Source organism: Ylistrum balloti, unplaced genomic scaffold, assembly GCF_031769215.1.
Source record: "Ylistrum balloti isolate Yb309-2 unplaced genomic scaffold, AGI_CSIRO_Ybal_v1 Utg370418, whole genome shotgun sequence".
NCBI classification, from domain to species: Eukaryota; Metazoa; Mollusca; class Bivalvia; order Pectinida; family Pectinidae; genus Ylistrum; species Ylistrum balloti.
In genome coordinates, this window is record NW_026782283.1 from 242,033 (window position 1) to 259,773 (window position 17,741).

The following is a 17,741-nucleotide window of genomic DNA, read 5'->3' on the forward strand; positions in this document are numbered from 1 at the left end:
ATTGCAGGTGTAATTATCTAAATATGGTATGCCTATTAGAGTTACTCCCCTTCAGACAGGCCAACAGAAAAAAAAAATCCAATGTTCGATTGCAAATATTTGTTTTGTTATCACACAATCTTGATTTTACCAGGTGTTTCGGGATGAATTTGTTGTGGTTTTCATGTTTTTAGATAAAAGTTATGTGTTTTGTGGTAAATCGATGCGCCCATCACGCAAACACACGCATTCGACCAACCCGTGCATTTATCTCGTGCACGTGAAGAGAGCGACCGTAAATAACTCGTGATAGGCCATTAAGCAATGTAATGAAACAAAACAAGACTAATAACTTGCTACCATCCGAACGTTACATCATCTGATAATGTTGTTTCTCTGGCCGACAAACGTATGTGTAAGAAGTATGCAGTCGTAGATTTTACATTTTTTTTCAATGTTGCCAACATGTTGAGTAATGTGTTGTCAAACTACGGAGCCCGTTAACTGACATGCTCCATACTTATTTTATTTCGTTTTTTCGAAATAATATTTCGTTTAAACGAATCATTATTTCGAAAAAACGAAATAATATTTCGAAAAAACGAATTAATATTTCGAAAAAACAAAATAATATTTCGTTTAAACGAATTATTATTTCGAAAAAACGAAATAAAATAAGTACGGAGCATGTCAGTTAACGGGCTCCGTATCACACCTCTTGAGGATATTTAGTATAATATCTACCAGGCAATGATTCCTTCCACCGACTGTTATCTAAGTTATGATATGGTTATATTCTGTACGTCTATTTGTTATAAGTAGAAAAAAATGTAATATAACATAAATGTCTCCCCGTTTTATATTTAAGGCACAGTACACTAATTTAATGTAAATTACAATTATTGAAATAATCTCTATTTCAGAAGTTCAGCTGACAACCATACTCACAAACGACGAGGGTTTCTCTTCAGAAAATTTTGCATTTGCAAAAGTAGTGATACAAACCCCGATTTGTTCACTACGTCTTCAGTAATTTTACTTCTAAGGTTAGTCCCACGTTCTTAAATGACACGAAGGTAGATAATCTAACGGTTTGTTGGATAATTTACATAGATTTTTTACGGTTGTCGTCAAGTAAGCAGAAAGCACATTAACTACGCTTTCAGAAAAAAATTTCAGTGTTGCATTACCACAAGGAGGCTTAAACGAACATTTTCCAAATGCTCAACATCTCCTTTCGTACTGTATGGTTGCACGTTTTCATGAACCATTCTCATGCTCAAGCATAGATTTTGTGCTCAAGCAAACTTTTTTTTACAATTTTCCTAAGCCATATAAAATAATACAAATGTCAAATATAAACATTGATTACAACTTTGACTTAGAGTCCTTTTAACATTTTTTAAAAATCTTTGGCAAAATCAGTCTTATTTATTAATTTTTAACTTGAACAAGACATGAGGCTTGAGCACATAATTCATCCTTAAGCATGAGAACGGTTTCGTGAATACGGGGCCACAGGAGACCGTCCTTCAATAAACATAAGCTGTTGATAAGACGTAAAACCGAACAGACAATTTGAATTATCATTGAAAATACAGCATGGGAGGTTATTTACCTCATTTTCAAGGATTTTTGAAAGGCTAGTGAAAGAGTGAATTTTCATTACCAATGTTGATATTCCTTTACACCAAGCAGTAGTACAGGAACTACTCAAATTATCAAGGTCTAGAGCGAATTATTATAACAAGGGCACAGGGCCAGTCTTACTCTCCTGGTTTTGTATAACAGATATTTCTTATCACAATTAAATAAAAGCAAGAGGTCCATAGGGTCGGTATTGCCAAATCTTTTATTTTTTTTCAGATATTGATTTGTCAAAACTAAATTAAAATGATTAAAAAAATTTCTGTCTATTTTCCAGTTTGGCCATGCCCCTTCGTCCCTGCAGATTCAGATCCAGTATTTATACAATACTGTGTCCACTTCACCTAAGGATGCTTCAAGCCACAGGACAAATTACTGTCATATGACCTGCCCCTTCTGCCCCCAACAGAACCAGAATCACCTTCTACACAAAACTGTACCCTACACCCAAACATGTTTCAGATAAAAAATACTGCAGATGAAGAAGGATTAAATAATTTGTTTATTTTCCACTTTCAGACCTCAGGTTTATACAAAATGAAGTCATCTTTCCCCAAAGATGCTTCTGTACAAATGTGGTCAACCTCTGCTGCATCATTAATGATTAAAAGCATTTTTTTTAAGTTAACAGATGCCACACTATTGCACAAACTGATTGGTCCTCTGGACCAGGTGCTTTAAAACATACAAATTGGACATATATCAGGATCTGACCCCCATCATAAACAAATTCTGTAGTTATATCCAAGCTGTCCACGATTTCTTTATTTTTTCCCTTACAAACATTAAATTCTGGTATTATTCTTGTTTTCATGTGAAACCCGAGCAACTGTGATGAAAAATGACAAGCATTAATATCTTGTCACTAATTTGTGATTGTTGATATTCTACAACAAAAAAAACAAGTCGAGTATAACAAACTACATTTATTAGCAAAGCAGTAACACAATTATCTTAGAATTAAAATAAGATGGAGATGAAGTAAGAGGTTGATATTTATATTTTTCGATTTAGCCGAGTTCCCAGCATCTTTCTGTTTCCCCAAAGACATCCTTACCAGCATACACACAACCAAAATCTTTGCCATAGCATTATCCACAGTTCCATTCCCTTACCTGTCACTATTTCAGTGACAGTAAGGAAAGATAACTCTGGGTAGAGATTGGTGTACTTACATACAAAATTTTACAAATCATGCACACATTATTCAGTATATTACATACCTGGCATCTAACACACATAATTCATAAATCTAACTTTTTTAAACATGAAATCTATCAATATAACTGTCAATCATAAATACTTCACACATCCATATCACAACTGTAGTATTTACATTCACTAACCTTAAAAAAATCTGTTATTTGCGAGAATATTAGTGTTAGATTTTGTTTGTTTCAGATTTTTTGTTTTCATGGTAATATTCAGAACCTTTACAGATCCTGACACTACTGTTTACAGTCCTCAGTAACTAATTGTTGACATCAAAACATAATGTCCTGCTGATGGCAATCTATAGAACTAAATATTCCACCAAAAACAGCATATTCAAGGGCAGTACAACACATTGAAAGCTTGCTTCAGGAGTTATTCCACCTGCATTTAGGATAACATTTCTTGACAACAGCTTACTGTGTGTATGGACCTTGACAACAGCTTACTGTGTGTATGGACCTTGACAACAGCTTACTGTGTGTATGGACCTTGACAACTGTAAACTGTGTGGACATGTTCAGGGCCTATCTAGCCAGCCATATATACATTTGACTATCTGTAACACATGCATCTTGTCATCACTCTACTCCCTAACAGTTTGATATTTACTTTTACATTGTCATCCTCCTCAGAATAAAAATTCTAAATCCAAATAGATATTTCATTGACCACTTCCACTCATCATTAAAATATTATTGCAGTAACATTTATCATTGTTTGCATGATAGTTGACCTCTTGATAATATTGTATGTTGACCAAGCATAAACTGGTCAGTCTATGTTTCCATTCTGAACAAACATCCAAAACATTTGGACACCTGTTGAAAAATTCCCAATTAATTGTTATTGGTTCAGAAAGAATTAAAAGGTGTGATACCACCAATAAATATATACTCCATTATATACAAATCTATGTTTGCTGACAACTGTTAGGTTTATAAGAATTAAATGTAAGTAAGAATTCTACGCATATGTCTGTAGAAGTGTATAACATACAATTATGTAACCCTGGAAAATACTGGTCACGATATAGTAGAGACAATTTCTCTTTAGTTTGATCTGTGGAATATCAGACTAGTAGGCCAGAGGTCCTGGGTGCGAATCCTAGCAGAAGCATTGAAATAAATAATTACTTCTGCCACACATGTATCTCTGACAGGAGCCGGAGGTCAGAGTACAGATACCAAAATTCACAAATCTATTTTGGTGATTTTATTAGCAGATCAATAATTGAAAAATAATGGGTTGGATGGAATGTCAGAATGTTCTGAAGTTTGAAGCAACCAAGAATTTGTTTTTCATACATCTCAATTAAATTTCAAAATCTTGTTTACAGATATCATAATTGTAAACAAACAGTGCGCCGGTTGTCAGTCCTGCTAGCAACGTTTCAATAGAGCCGTACGTGATGCTACCAATAGTTTGAATGCCTCTTCACTTCCTGGAGCAACACTCTTGTCAGGGTGAAGGAGCACAGCCAACTTCCTGTACGCTCGATTGACATCCTCCCTAAAAAACATAAACATTTTAATCACTAAAACAATTTGAAATAAAAATTCTTAAGTTTTTAAAAAATAACAAAAATCAAATACCACAAGACATACGTCATCTTCTAAGATTAACATGGAGTACAGGAAATTTGGGGATTTATTAATTCTTAAATACTTTTGGATGTGGCTAGTATGCAATGTATATGTATCCTGAATTAATGTCTGCTTTGACGACAATTCAATAAAAAAAAATCATCAAAATGGGCTCGAAAGTAATATCTTGAGACATCTGTTTTATATCTTTTGTCAGATGTAAAGATGCACTCGTAACTTAAGGTGAAATGAGGGGGCTTCATATGATGTTTGTAGAATATTTTCTTGTCAACTACTGTTGGTGATTTCTGTTCTGGAAGACTTAGGAAGAGTTCAATCAAGTTAGGACAACAAATTGTAGATGTCAAATGAGAGTATCTTGGAGGTACTTTTCTTCATTTTTCGGATCCCAAATTAAATAGTCAAACCTGTCTTAAAACCTTTATATATAGGTCACCTCTCTATAAAGGTCACTCGTTGGTTCCCATGTAATGTAATGCAATGCAAATTGAGCCACTTTACCTATGTATAAAGGCCATTTTTCTCTGCTCCCACTTATTGGTCTTTATAGACAGGTGTAGCTGTATTTCATCTAATTTCTACCTATTTCTTTCCTCTCCCATTTTTCAAAATTCTTCTCTTTTCCTTCAAGGAATAATGTAGTAAAACGCTAGTTTTATATTGTCCGTCTGCTCTGGTAGTCAGGTCAGGGTTCAGAGTTCATTCTTTGTACATCGTGGAAAAATGCATCATGGGATATGTTTACGTGAAAGTCCAAAGGAAACAGACTTACGGATTTAGCAAGGCTTAGGTGACCCATGAGGTAACTTTAATACGGTTTAAACGTTTGAAGTTTGATTAATCTTGTTGAAATATGTACTAAGGACAGGTTAATTTCTGTATTTTTCAGTTTTTTACCGCACTGCAACAGAACCCCTACACTGTGTTTGTGATGATTGTGAACTATGGCAATAGGAACTGGGAACTTTGTATATGTAATATAACGTTTAGTTTGTATTTCTTTCATGACATCACAAATAAAGATATTTATCCATTTTTTTTTGCAGAAATTTTGCTTTCATGACTACAATGTTTTCCAATGTCATGTTTGTGTGTATATTACACATGTGTAATTCAGCTTTTTGTGATGTCACCTTAAATAATGAAATGACATCACACATTCGTAGACAGCGCATTGTGATATAACATTGGAGACCATTGATATACAACAGACATGTTTGATGTAGAAATGATCAATTTCTATCATATTTAATTGAAATATCAGTCATGTGATAAAAAGGACTACATGTGATTCATGAAACCTGTCACAAATTTTTCAGAGGCTTGCTAAAATGAAAAATTTGAAGATTTGTTTCATAAATTCACATAATAGATGGAGACTGATGTAAGATGGTATATATACTTACTTTGTAGCCCCAGGTATCAGCCCAAGTCGTTCATAGTCTGATTTCGCAGACTTAAGTTTCTGTATGGCATCTGCTTGTTCCTTTGAGTAGCCCAGCTGTGTCTGTATGGGGACCTTTTTACCACCATTTTCTGCTGCTACTACCACTGCATCAAATAGTGCCTGCAAATAGGTCATACTAAATCATTACATGATGTCATAATATCAAGCATTGTCATAATGACATATCATACATTGTACACCAGGTTAGGTCACAAGTCGTTAGAAAAGAAAAATGATCATTCATGATTACTCCCTTGTGTTTGAGATTATTGAGAGGATCTCACCCCTCAGGAAAATTTATTATCAGTGGATTTTTCACTCCATCTACATACTGATTATAGAAGTAGTCCAAGTGAGGTACGGACCAATTTAATAAGAAAACTGCAAACACAACACAACTTTGAAATTATGATTTCCACAATATACATATACTGTACAAACCTGCGGATGTAGGAATTTGCCGGGCAGTATGAAATTCTTTAACCTGTTTTGTATTACATGTGATTTTTAAGTCCTTCAAATTCTTCAGTTTTTACCAATAAGAAAAAAAGGACCAGGATTATTCGAATTTAGAGGCAGAGTGCAAATGCATGGTTCATTGTAGATATGTAGATAAGGATATTTTATTTAATAATATCACATTTAATAATAATTAATTGATATTTTCTTCATTCAACGATCAAAAGTAGGTTTACCTGAAACATTTCTGTTACCCCCTCTCCTGTCTGTGCAGATGTTTCAAAGAACATGTAGCCTTTAGTTTCTGACCATAAACGTCCCTCTACTTCATCCACAGACCTCTTCTTGTCAGTCTGCAATGGTGCACACAAGGTTTATACAGTTACCATAAGACAATTCCAATTTTGGGTTCATCGGAGGTGAGATGAGAAATCTGTGAGTGTCCTTCTTTGTCATAATGCATTATATTATATGTCACCACTATAATACATGTAATCAAAAACTTCAGCCAATCACTACCCCACTAGGTATTATCATGTATGTTTAACACAATTTATCACAAACCGTATATCAGGAATTTTTTGCAGGTATCAATTTTTTATAAATTTAGCAACCCTTACATGTTATATCACTAGACTGATGTGATGTCATGAATAAGTCATGTCATGACGACGTCACATGACTGTCTTGAAGTGAAAAATGTACCAGACTTATCAAAATAAGTCTGTTTCATAGGGAAATTAATCTCAAAAGTTTTTGCCTCCTTTTCATTTTACACTTATGACTAAGTTATACAGAACTGACTGAACTCATAAAATAAACTGACATATGTCACCTGCCTATAGGCAGCAAGGCTCACTCAAATAATTGAAATCAGTTAGATAAATTCCATGTTACAGTGACACTCATGTAAGATCATGTATTTATGTGATAAGTGTTATTACATTGATAACAATTTCATTTCTATGCACATTCCATTATAAGACCAATAAGGTCTAAGAGGAAAAAGTAAACTGAGAGAATGAATGAAAGACCAGACAAGATTAGAAATCTGAAAATAATCAAAAGTGATTTGTTGAGTTAAATTCAATGGCAGAAAACTGAGTTTTATGAATCAGTTATGAATCATGGTGTAAAACTAGAATAAGATTAATACCGGTTGACAAGATTAAAATGGTAAAAATAACAAAGGGCAATAACTCTTCCAAAAAAATATTTGAATCAAAATGCTATTCAAGAAAACACAATTTCATGTAATATTTATAAAGTCTGCACAAGTTTGAAAGACATTTGTTTAAAATCAGAGCGATGGTTTCCAAACAAGTTTAAGAGAATGAGAAAAAAAATTTTTGAAATGCAGTAATTCATCCAAAAACAGTCAGATCTAAATGTTATCCAGATCAGTTGAAACTACCGGAGATCCCTGGGCAAACAATACAAAAATCCTTGCGCCCAAAAAGTTGTACAAAATTCAAGGGTAAAGAATAATGCAGAGTGATTTGGTCTGTTTCATGGGTCAATTTCTCCACTGGAAATATATGTTAAATGTCTGAATTATTACCATATAATCGTAAAGGTCTGATGTCTGTGGACATGCGTGAAGTATCGTGACAATCAGATAATAAATGCAGTTTGTAGAGAGATTCTGTTTGGGACACATGTGAATCTTTATAATGATGGATCCTAAAACACCTTCAACAACTTGTCATGAGAGGTATAATAAAAGTTTACAGCGGACGGATGGACAGACCATGAACACCATAGCATGCAAGCTTATATCCCATCAAAAATTTGATGGGCAAATATGCAACTTTAAGTACGGGTACATCATGGGATGTCACAAAATTCAAATTTCAGTTTAACCAATTTGTGGGTCCCACATAACTCTTTTCTGAATATAATGTCTGAAACATCGATCAATAACACCCCACAGACATAAGTTATTCTTACCTTATTTCCACACACACATACAACCACATTTTCTGCATCTGTTTGATTTCCAGTTTCATTCTGCATCTCCTGAACCCATGAGTCTAGAGCATCAAAACTTGATCTATTTGATATATCATACACTATGATAGCACCTTGGGTGTCTTTATAAAATTCATTTCGCACCTGGAAAAAAGAATACAAACAAAATTTTGTTTCCATTCAGATCTATTTAAATATTCAGGAAAAACTCGAGGAAATTTCTGGTATATGGACTGAACAGCATGCTGTAACAATGGAACAAACAAAGTTATGTAATTAATTGATTAATAAACAAAGTTATGTAATTAATTGATTAATAAACAAAGTTATATACATGTGTATCTGCTTTTTATTTTTAGTTCCTTACCAAGAAGGGGAGGGGGAGGGGGTAGGGGAAAGGGGTAGGGGTAGAGGGAGAGGGAGGGGGTAGGTGGAGAGGGAGGAGGTAGGGGGTTGGGGGAGAAGGAGAGGGTAGGGGGAGGGGTAGGGGTAGAGGGAGAGGGAGGAGGTAGGTGGAGAGGGAGGAGGTAGGGGGTTGGGAGAGGAGAGGGAAGGGGTAGGAGTAGGGGGAGGGAAGGGTCTATACAGTAAGTTTTGCATTGTGTCTGTTCCTCCTTGCACAATCTTGTATGGGCTTTATCTCTTACACTACTTGTCACTGGACATTCATTCTTCCGTGTTTGACCCTAGTAGAGTGGGTCGGCATATATCAAAAATAGGCCACTTTGATTAACACAGAAGTTTGCTTTGTCTCCTACACCACTTAGCACTTCAGAAATGAAAACTTCTAACACCGATTTCATCAAATTGAGGTTTTTCCATATATGGTACCTACACCCATCTTTGTATCCCAAAAATAAAAGATTAAAAAGTCCTGCCCTCCCTACAATCCAATGAGCCATCATGGCAGTGACATAGAGTGATCTTTCGTCCTCGAAAAGCATTCATGGAAACCAACTGAGGGGCAGCCAGGCAAAAAGGGAAGAGGGGAGGTTAGGGTGGGATTCCATAAAGTTATGGTAAGTATTACATCATAGGGAGGAGGGGAACTCACTTCCATTTCAGTAATAAATAACATAACTTTAGTATGTTAATTCATGTAACTGTAGTGGTGACTTGAAGCCAGACAGCCCATCCAGCACAGCAGAAAATAGTAGGGAAGGGAAAAAGGAGTGCCAGAAAGTTCTGCCTAATGGAAAGACATGCCCTGGGGCTACTGAGGAGGCACAGCCACTGACTGCGCCACCACAAGTGGTTCTATCTAATACAGACCTTCAGAGTGGGAAGCTAGGGACCACAGATAAAAATCTGTGAAGGTATCCCTGCTCCACCAGAATGCTGCAGACATGAACTCCTGAAAGGAAGACCCGTTGAGAAGGGCCCAGGACGCAGCGAGGGCCCTGACCTCATGAGCCTGCACTTTCACTTTCGCATACTAAAGTTATGGTAATTATTACAGAAATGAAATCTCATTACATAACTTATACGTGTATATTTTAGTCAAGTTACTTACTTCATAAAATATTGGATGTCCCGCCATGTCAAATATATTCACTTTGACATCACGATCTTTCACTGTTACTCTGGAAACAGAAAATTAAAGTTGAAATAGCAATGTGACTTAATGTTTCATTCAGAGAGTTCATAACTCAAATTCTTATATATTCCTGCATTCATATTTTTCAATCTGACTGAAAAAAAAAATGATATTAAGGAATATATTTTTGTAAAAGTGTCATGTAAGGAATACTTGGATGTTTTGTCTGACCATTAAATCATGTCTGGTATAATGATAATCCATCCCTATCTATTGCTGTTCAATACAATTACATATCAATATTATTTTCCATTATATATCATACTTCCACCAAATTGTGATTGAAACAATTCAGTGTAAGTCCAAAGGATTTGTCACAGAATAAATTATAACCATGAAAATGATTTGGGATAAAAGTGCTGAACATTTACACAGAAGTGAGATATCTATCGATTAATCACTACCTTTTATGTCATTGTGTTCACAACACCTTTATCTTTTATGTACACATTCAATTTTACCTGGAGGCCAGAGATTACAAAATACCACAAACCTTACTTCAATATCTCCTTTCTTGAAATCATTAGGCATGAATTGTGGCATGTAATGTTTTCGATATTTGACATTTCCATAAAAGTTACTGATTACACAAATGAACCATTACCTCATCATAGAGGTCAAGTTCACTAACACCACTAATACCGAGTGACCTCTCCATAGAGGTCAAGTTCACTAACACCACTAACACCGAGTGACCTCTCCATAGAGGTCAAGTTCACTAACACCACTGACACTGCATAACCTCTCCACAGAGGTCAAGTGCATTATAGCACTAACACTAAGTGACCCCTCCACAGAGGTCAAGTTAACTAACACCACTGACACTGCATAACCCCTCCACAGAGGTCAAGTGCATAACAGCACTAACACTAAGTGACCCCTCCACAGAGGTCAAGCACATTATACCACTGACATTGCATAACCTCTCCACAGAGGTCAAGTACACTAACACCACTGACATTGAGTGACCTCTTCACAGAGGTCAAGTACAATATAGCACTAACACTAAGTGACCCTTCCACAGAGGTCAAGTTCACTAACACCACTGACATTGAGTGACCTCTTCACAGAGGTCAAGTACACTAATACCACTGACATTGAGTGACCTCTTCACAGAGGTCAAGTACACTAATACCACTAACACTAAGTGACCTCTCCATAGAGGTCAACTTCATTAACACCAGTGACACTGCATAACACCTCCACAGAGGTCAAGTACACTAACACCACTGACATTGAGTGACCTCTTCACAGAGGTCAAGTACACTAATACCACTAACACTAAGTGACCTCTCCATAGAGGTCAACTTCATTAACACCAGTGACACTGCATAACCTCTCCACAGAGGTAAAGTACATTATAGCAGTAACACTGAGTGACCTCTCCACAGAGGTCAAGTACACTAATACCATTGACATTGAGTGACCTCTCCATATTTAGGTCAAGTACACCGACATCACCAAAAACAAATGACCTCTAAATAGAGGTCAAGTACACTGACACCACCAACACCAAGTGACTTTTCCATACAGGTCAAATACACTAACATCACCTGCACTAAGTGACTTTTCACTAAAGATCAAGTACATTACTACAAACAGTATCCAGTGACATTTCCAATGATACCACCAGTACTAGATAACCTTTCCATTAAAGTCACAAGACCACCAGCACCACATGAATTACCATGAACCTTAGTATATACATGTATGTACTGATAAATTTCCAACTTTGTCAATCATCATGTGATTGTCAATGAAGTTCCTATTCTTCATTACCTTTTATACAACTGGAGTATAACAGAGTTATATCATCATAGAACTAGGATATAGAATCTGTTTTTAATTCTAATAAACAGCTATAGACATGGGTGGAGTATTATCTTTTATACGACTGGAGTATAACAGAGTTATATCATCATAGAACTAGGATATAGAATCTGTTTTTAATTCTAATAAACAGCTATAGACATGGGTGGAGTATTATCTTTTATACGACTGGAGTATAACAGAGTTATATCATCATAGAACTAGGATATAGAATCTGTTTTTAATTCTAATAAACAGCTATAGACATGGGTGGGCTTATTATCAGGCATGGGCTTATTGTGAGAAAACATGGTATAATTACACACGTCATTGTAGAATGCATAAATCTTGCACATCTGTGTGTTACAAACTCTGTATAGATCATCTACCGGGAAATTCAAGTAACATAGTTTTTTCACAAGTTTATTGGACTGAATTGTATGCAATGTCACCTACATGTATCAAGTATAGACAACCCGAGACTGAATTCACCTTTATTATATTCACTGTAATATGACACTGTACAATGTATAATATCCATCATACCTTTAACTTGTGTAACTCTGTGACCTTGACCTTGGTTAATGTTTGGTCAGAACAATACATGTATATATATATATATGCATAAAGAACTAGGTCTCAACTGTTCTTATCATACTAAATATCAAACTTCATATCAAATTACACTATAGCCTATACATGGCCATTATAACCAATTTTTCAAATAAATTTTCAACAATCTAGTATAATTACAGTGATACATTACATTAATGATAAGCAAGGACAGAGTGACCTTAATAGCAGATTTGATTCTAAAACCAGAATATGACATACGCTGTGATTGAAAAAACAGATCATTGTACAAGCCCAGCTACAATTATTCTGAAAATCTAAATCATCTGTTTTGACAAAATTTTTCCAATGAATAAAATTATTACTAATAATTCAAGGTATGGTTTTATTGTCTCAAACCAAAACATTGTTGTCAATCACAAAGGCTGGTGTATCTTTCGTATAATCATTACAACTGTATATGTGGAATAATGATCAACAGTATGGGTCCATTATTATCAACAAAGGCACAATCTAAAGACCGAAACAAACAATTCCTTACTGAATGCGTAATTACTTACTATACATATATACATGTACGGTGTGTATATATTTAGAAAACTTAAGAAAGTGACTTAAGAAATCTGTTAAGGCTAATGAACAGAAGTCGCGTATTAATTTGCATATATTATAAAAGCAATTTCCTGCAGTTTAAAGTCATTTGAAAAACGGGATCCATCTTGAAATGGTATATCAAAATTGATTATCTCAAAACGAAGTAATGATATTGACATATACATGATGCATTAAACAAAATGGGTGTAACGTACACCAGATTGGGAATTATGTACACTATGGTTTTACAAAACGATAAAGTTGTGTTACACACACATGACAAAATTTGGCACACATAGGGTGCTTATATCAAACATATCCTGGGCAAATATTGGCACATCCAGGGGTGGTATCAGCTGGTAGGATATGACCAATGGACTGGACAGATATGAAACACTTGCTGGACAGATATGTAATATTTGCTGCTTGGTAGATGATATAATTTATCAGGCAGGGCAGATATGAAATAAATGTGGAGTAGTGTATGATGTGGTCAAATAAGAAAGTCATATTGAATTTTATTTTGAATATTCAATTCCCGCAATTCTATTCAGTGTCATAATTGGTAAAGGCCATGGTATATTGAACTGCGTCTCATTTCGCTGGGGCTTCATTTTACTGTCCGCAGGATTATAATTTATAATATAAGTCATTTCACCATCTTATTTCTCATTAATTTTTTTTTTCACAAAATCTTAATTTAATTTACTTCGTTTTAATCATATCTATACATATTAAAAGAACAGAAATTATTTATAGGTTTGGGAAATTCAGGTTGAGGTTAGTTTTTGCTTAATATCCTATAAAAAGCCTGGGTCAGTTACAGATGTGCCAGGTTTGGGTTGTGTAGGAAAGCTGGAGTTCCCGGAGAAAAACCACCGACCTGCAGCCAGTACCTGGTGACTGCCCCACCAAGGTTTCAAACCCGCCACCCAAAGCTGGAGGGCATGTGATTAAGGGTGCCAAACACCCTAACCACTAGACCACCACTGCTCCTTTAGGATGAGGCAGAGTAAGTTTACATGGCAATGGAAAAGAGAAGCATTCTATTTTTTTTTTACTTTTTTTTTCACCGACTGTTAAATTGTTAAGTGATATGTACCTGTGGCTTGTTAGAGTACTTCGTGTGGAATGATCGTTCAGCTTTACCTAATTCAAAGTTCTCCCTATCGACTCTCTTGTAGTCAATATGATAATGAATGGTGAACGTAACAGGCCAATCTATAAACTGTTACTCTGTGTTACACTTACCTTGTCACCCCATAGTCTATACCAATAGTGGCTAAGTATTTATGGACAAATCGTTTCTCACAGAATCGCTTTATCACACAACTCTGAAACAGCAGAAATAATATTGATTATTAACAGAATTAAGAAACATACCAAAATAATGTTATTTTCACATAAACTGATTTTCAAACACAAAATCTATAAAACTTCATTGACTTTACAGCCAATAACATTTAACCTATAAAAATGTGTATTAATTCCGAAATTCTTAACATTTAGATTTCTTAAGGATAAAATTATTTCTTTTTACTCTGTTTAGTAGGGACCCCAACTCCCAACATAATATAAATTCTTCAAGTAATTTGAACACTTCCAGGTTTTGTTATTTTAAGATAATTATTTCAATTATTCAACCTTGGCATTCTTCCCTTTTTTGATTTATCAAGTTTACATATGCTACACTGTAAACATTTTAAATGTCCATCTTTAGTGACTGTTTCTATTTATATCTCCTTACGTGAAAGTTATATATTACCTTATGATCCAGTTTGATGTAAAACATTTTAAGTAACAGTGAAGACATCTTTAATTGATTCATGTATCAAATATATTTGAGCAATTTGATCGTATTGCTTAAAATGACTTTAAAATTGAAAGAATTAAATATTGTACCACCCTGGATAAAACAGTTCTAAGCAATTAATATGTTATACACATACATTTCATTTTTTTATGATTCATACAAATTTACATTTATTAAATAAATAAATCTAAGCTTATCTTACAGAATTGAACTTCAGTCATTGTATGTGATTTGATTAAAGATGAAATAACATGGGTCACCAAAATTTAAATGACCTATACAAAGATGTTTATAACTTATCTTTGTAAATAAAAAAATATTTATACAATGTAAACACAGCCCTACATTTGTTACAATATTTTATAAAGTCAATCAAATGATATATAATACAGTACTATTTACAATTGTATTGTGTTTACTTTTTCAGAACAAAACTAATACAATAGCTCCTTGGTTTTACAACCAAAGAAATGTGTTTTAATTCGTAATCTCCTACCTTAGTCTAGTAAATTGAATTACCTTTACGAGGCGCGCAGTTTGCCTTTGGATTGTCCAACAATGATGTCAATAGATTTACAATATCACTGAGAATTAATTTTTTTTCAAAGTATGAGTTAATTGATTAGATCACACATTTTAATGACTATATATACTCACACAATACGCATATAATTCTTTCCCCCCTAACTTTTGTAAAATAAGACTGTTATCTTAAATTAATGACAGATTTGAAGAAAATAAACAGAACATAAGAAAATGTGTATAGAATGAATGATATTCTAATATAAAATCAATGTTATTTACATTTTTAAGGAGGACAGGAATTCAAACCTCAATCATGATTTTTTTTTAAGTTTTCTTTTTTTTTCTCGATGGTTTACTCTTGGATATGCAAATGGTGGCATCAGTCATATTGGTTACTAGGAAATTCTGTCTCTATACATATCCAGAATCAATATCCCATTCACTGTCTGCACTAAGACAACCTAAGCACATATTTATACTTATGTGACTGGCAGATTTACCATCTCTTCTACATAAAATCAGGTGTTTAAATACCTGTCGTAAATTATCCATGATATTGATCAAACCATGATACACATTACAGAATATTATAACTTATATAAACAAGAAACAAGACATATAATCTTTAAATCAATATATATCATCGACCCAGGTATTCAGAATAGTTCAATATGGATCTTTCTCGAATCTTTTGATTGCTACAAATTTTGTTCGTGTTGGCAAAAGTTACGAGGATATATATATTCTCTGTCTGATGTATATAAATATTCTTCAGAGTAACTTACTGAAGTACATGTACAAAAAATGACCAAGCCAACAAATATATATTGTCTCTCACTCACTCCATGGGGTGCAGGACTTACCATGACATTTAAAAAGCATTTGTTCTCAACTAACAACAATTAGTAGAGGAAATAAATGGTCTTATTGTTATAGATAAATATATACATAAAGATGGTGGACTAACTGTAGCAATAAAAGTATATGATGATTTGTAATTGTCTGATAAAACATACTAAATGTTTTCTATCATTATTGTTGATCAAGCCACACATCATTTATAATTTGGGAATAAAGCCTAAGTGCATATCCCTTATCATTACATTCATATATATTTGTGTTTCACCATTACCCTACTGACCCCTTTGCCAGTACAATTTTGATTGCAGTGATCACATACACTCGTTCCTTCCCACCCCGTTCCCATTAAACAAAACCTTAAAATCTTTTTATTTTTTCCAATCAAAAAATTCTAAATTTCCCAACTCAATGGCAGTTCAATTGTATTTTGTTATTTTGTTTTTATTTAAGATTTTGTCACACTCCCCCCCCCCCCCACCCCACCCCACCCCACCTGCCCCCAATTCAATATCATTGGCCTCATTTCCAAAGTAACAAAATATTCCTGCTGCCTAAATCTACCTACTCTAAATTGCTCAAGCTTGTAGCAGGAAACAAACTTACTTTTTTGTTTAGCCTATTTATTTTTTCACTTTCCTCTTTTTTTTTCAGCGAGACAGCTCTAAAATTTATAACGAGATGTGGAGACCGCTGTTTTACCCATTTTGTCTATCTTGATGTTTTCCCTGTACATCTTATCTAAAATTGTATGACCAAGCACCAACAAAATGACTTCCATTTGTGAATTATACAGATAGAGGCACATGTAACCAATAAAGAATCTTACTGTTAAATTCAAGGATCTTACAGCAAATATTGAGCAAAAGAAGAATTTACACACAGGCTCTTGAAAAAGTACAAGGAGAATAAAACCAGGTGTTTCAGAAAGGTAAACATCAATCAAAGGAATTAATGTCATGTTTCCATAGGAGAATATAATAAAGAACAATAGGACCACCAGGCATATATGTACAATGTACTAGAGAGCACACATGGAAATTGTCACAGAATAACGTTACAAAATGTACATATACATTTGTGCCCAGCTAATGTTCTATGGCATGTTACAAATTAAACAGGGCCTGTTTTCACCATCCCCTCATTGTTTTTGTACATAGATATTTACAGTACAGGGTTATACAGTTTTAGAATAAAACTCTTGAAGTATATTCACCTTTCCGGCCTCTGCATTTCCCATACTGATGATTTTGATGCGTAGAGACCGCTTTTTGTTTTTATCCATTGCAGTAGGCATTTGGTGATTTGCTTAGTTTCAAACTTGATGTTTTGCTGTTTGTAAATATTATGAACACTGTAAAAATCACTCGGACACACTAACACAATTGAAATTCTTCGCGAATGGTTTGAGATACACAATAAAAACCGTCTCTTTTTCCAAAGTGAACGTCTGCTTACTTGAGTAAATTTTTTTCACACAGATTGTGTATTCATCAATAATGTTTTATGGGCTATGTGATCATTACTAATGAATGAAAATCAAACAATACGTTTAGTCGAACAAACAAATTCCCCAAAGATTCCGATCTGAACACAAATCGTTTCCTCTTATATATTTGTACACACAATCCATGTTTATCTTCTTTTCTT

The 17,741-nt window shown here is 34.4% G+C and overlaps 1 protein-coding gene across 1 annotated transcript; it reads right to left on the reverse strand.

The window, feature by feature from the left end:
- Positions 1-4,209: 4,209 nt before the first annotated feature.
- Positions 4,210-17,388, reverse strand: LOC132554622 (dnaJ homolog subfamily C member 27-like). The gene is made up of 7 exons (XM_060218943.1): positions 17,308-17,388; positions 14,147-14,229; positions 9,836-9,905; positions 8,302-8,466; positions 6,588-6,704; positions 5,852-6,012; positions 4,210-4,350 (listed from the first exon to the last, which is right to left on the reverse strand). Exons 1-7 carry the CDS (start codon positions 17,386-17,388, stop codon positions 4,221-4,223), a joined length of 807 nt encoding a protein of 268 aa, XP_060074926.1. The 3' UTR covers positions 4,210-4,220.
- Between the last annotated feature and the right edge of the window lie 353 nt (positions 17,389-17,741).

Excerpts from the sequence above, each read along its gene's own strand:
- LOC132554622 (XM_060218943.1), bottom strand. The coding sequence starts at position 17,388 with ATGCCTACTGCAATGGATAAAAACAAAAAGCGGTCTCTACGCATCAAA. Across the intron at positions 14,230-17,307 it reads GAAATGCAGAGGCCGGAAAG|AGTTGTGTGATAAAGCGATT; the intron begins GTGAATATACTT and ends CTGCTGTTTCAG. Across the intron at positions 9,906-14,146 it reads ATAGACTATGGGGTGACAAG|AGTAACAGTGAAAGATCGTG; the intron begins GTAAGTGTAACA and ends TTCTGTTTCCAG.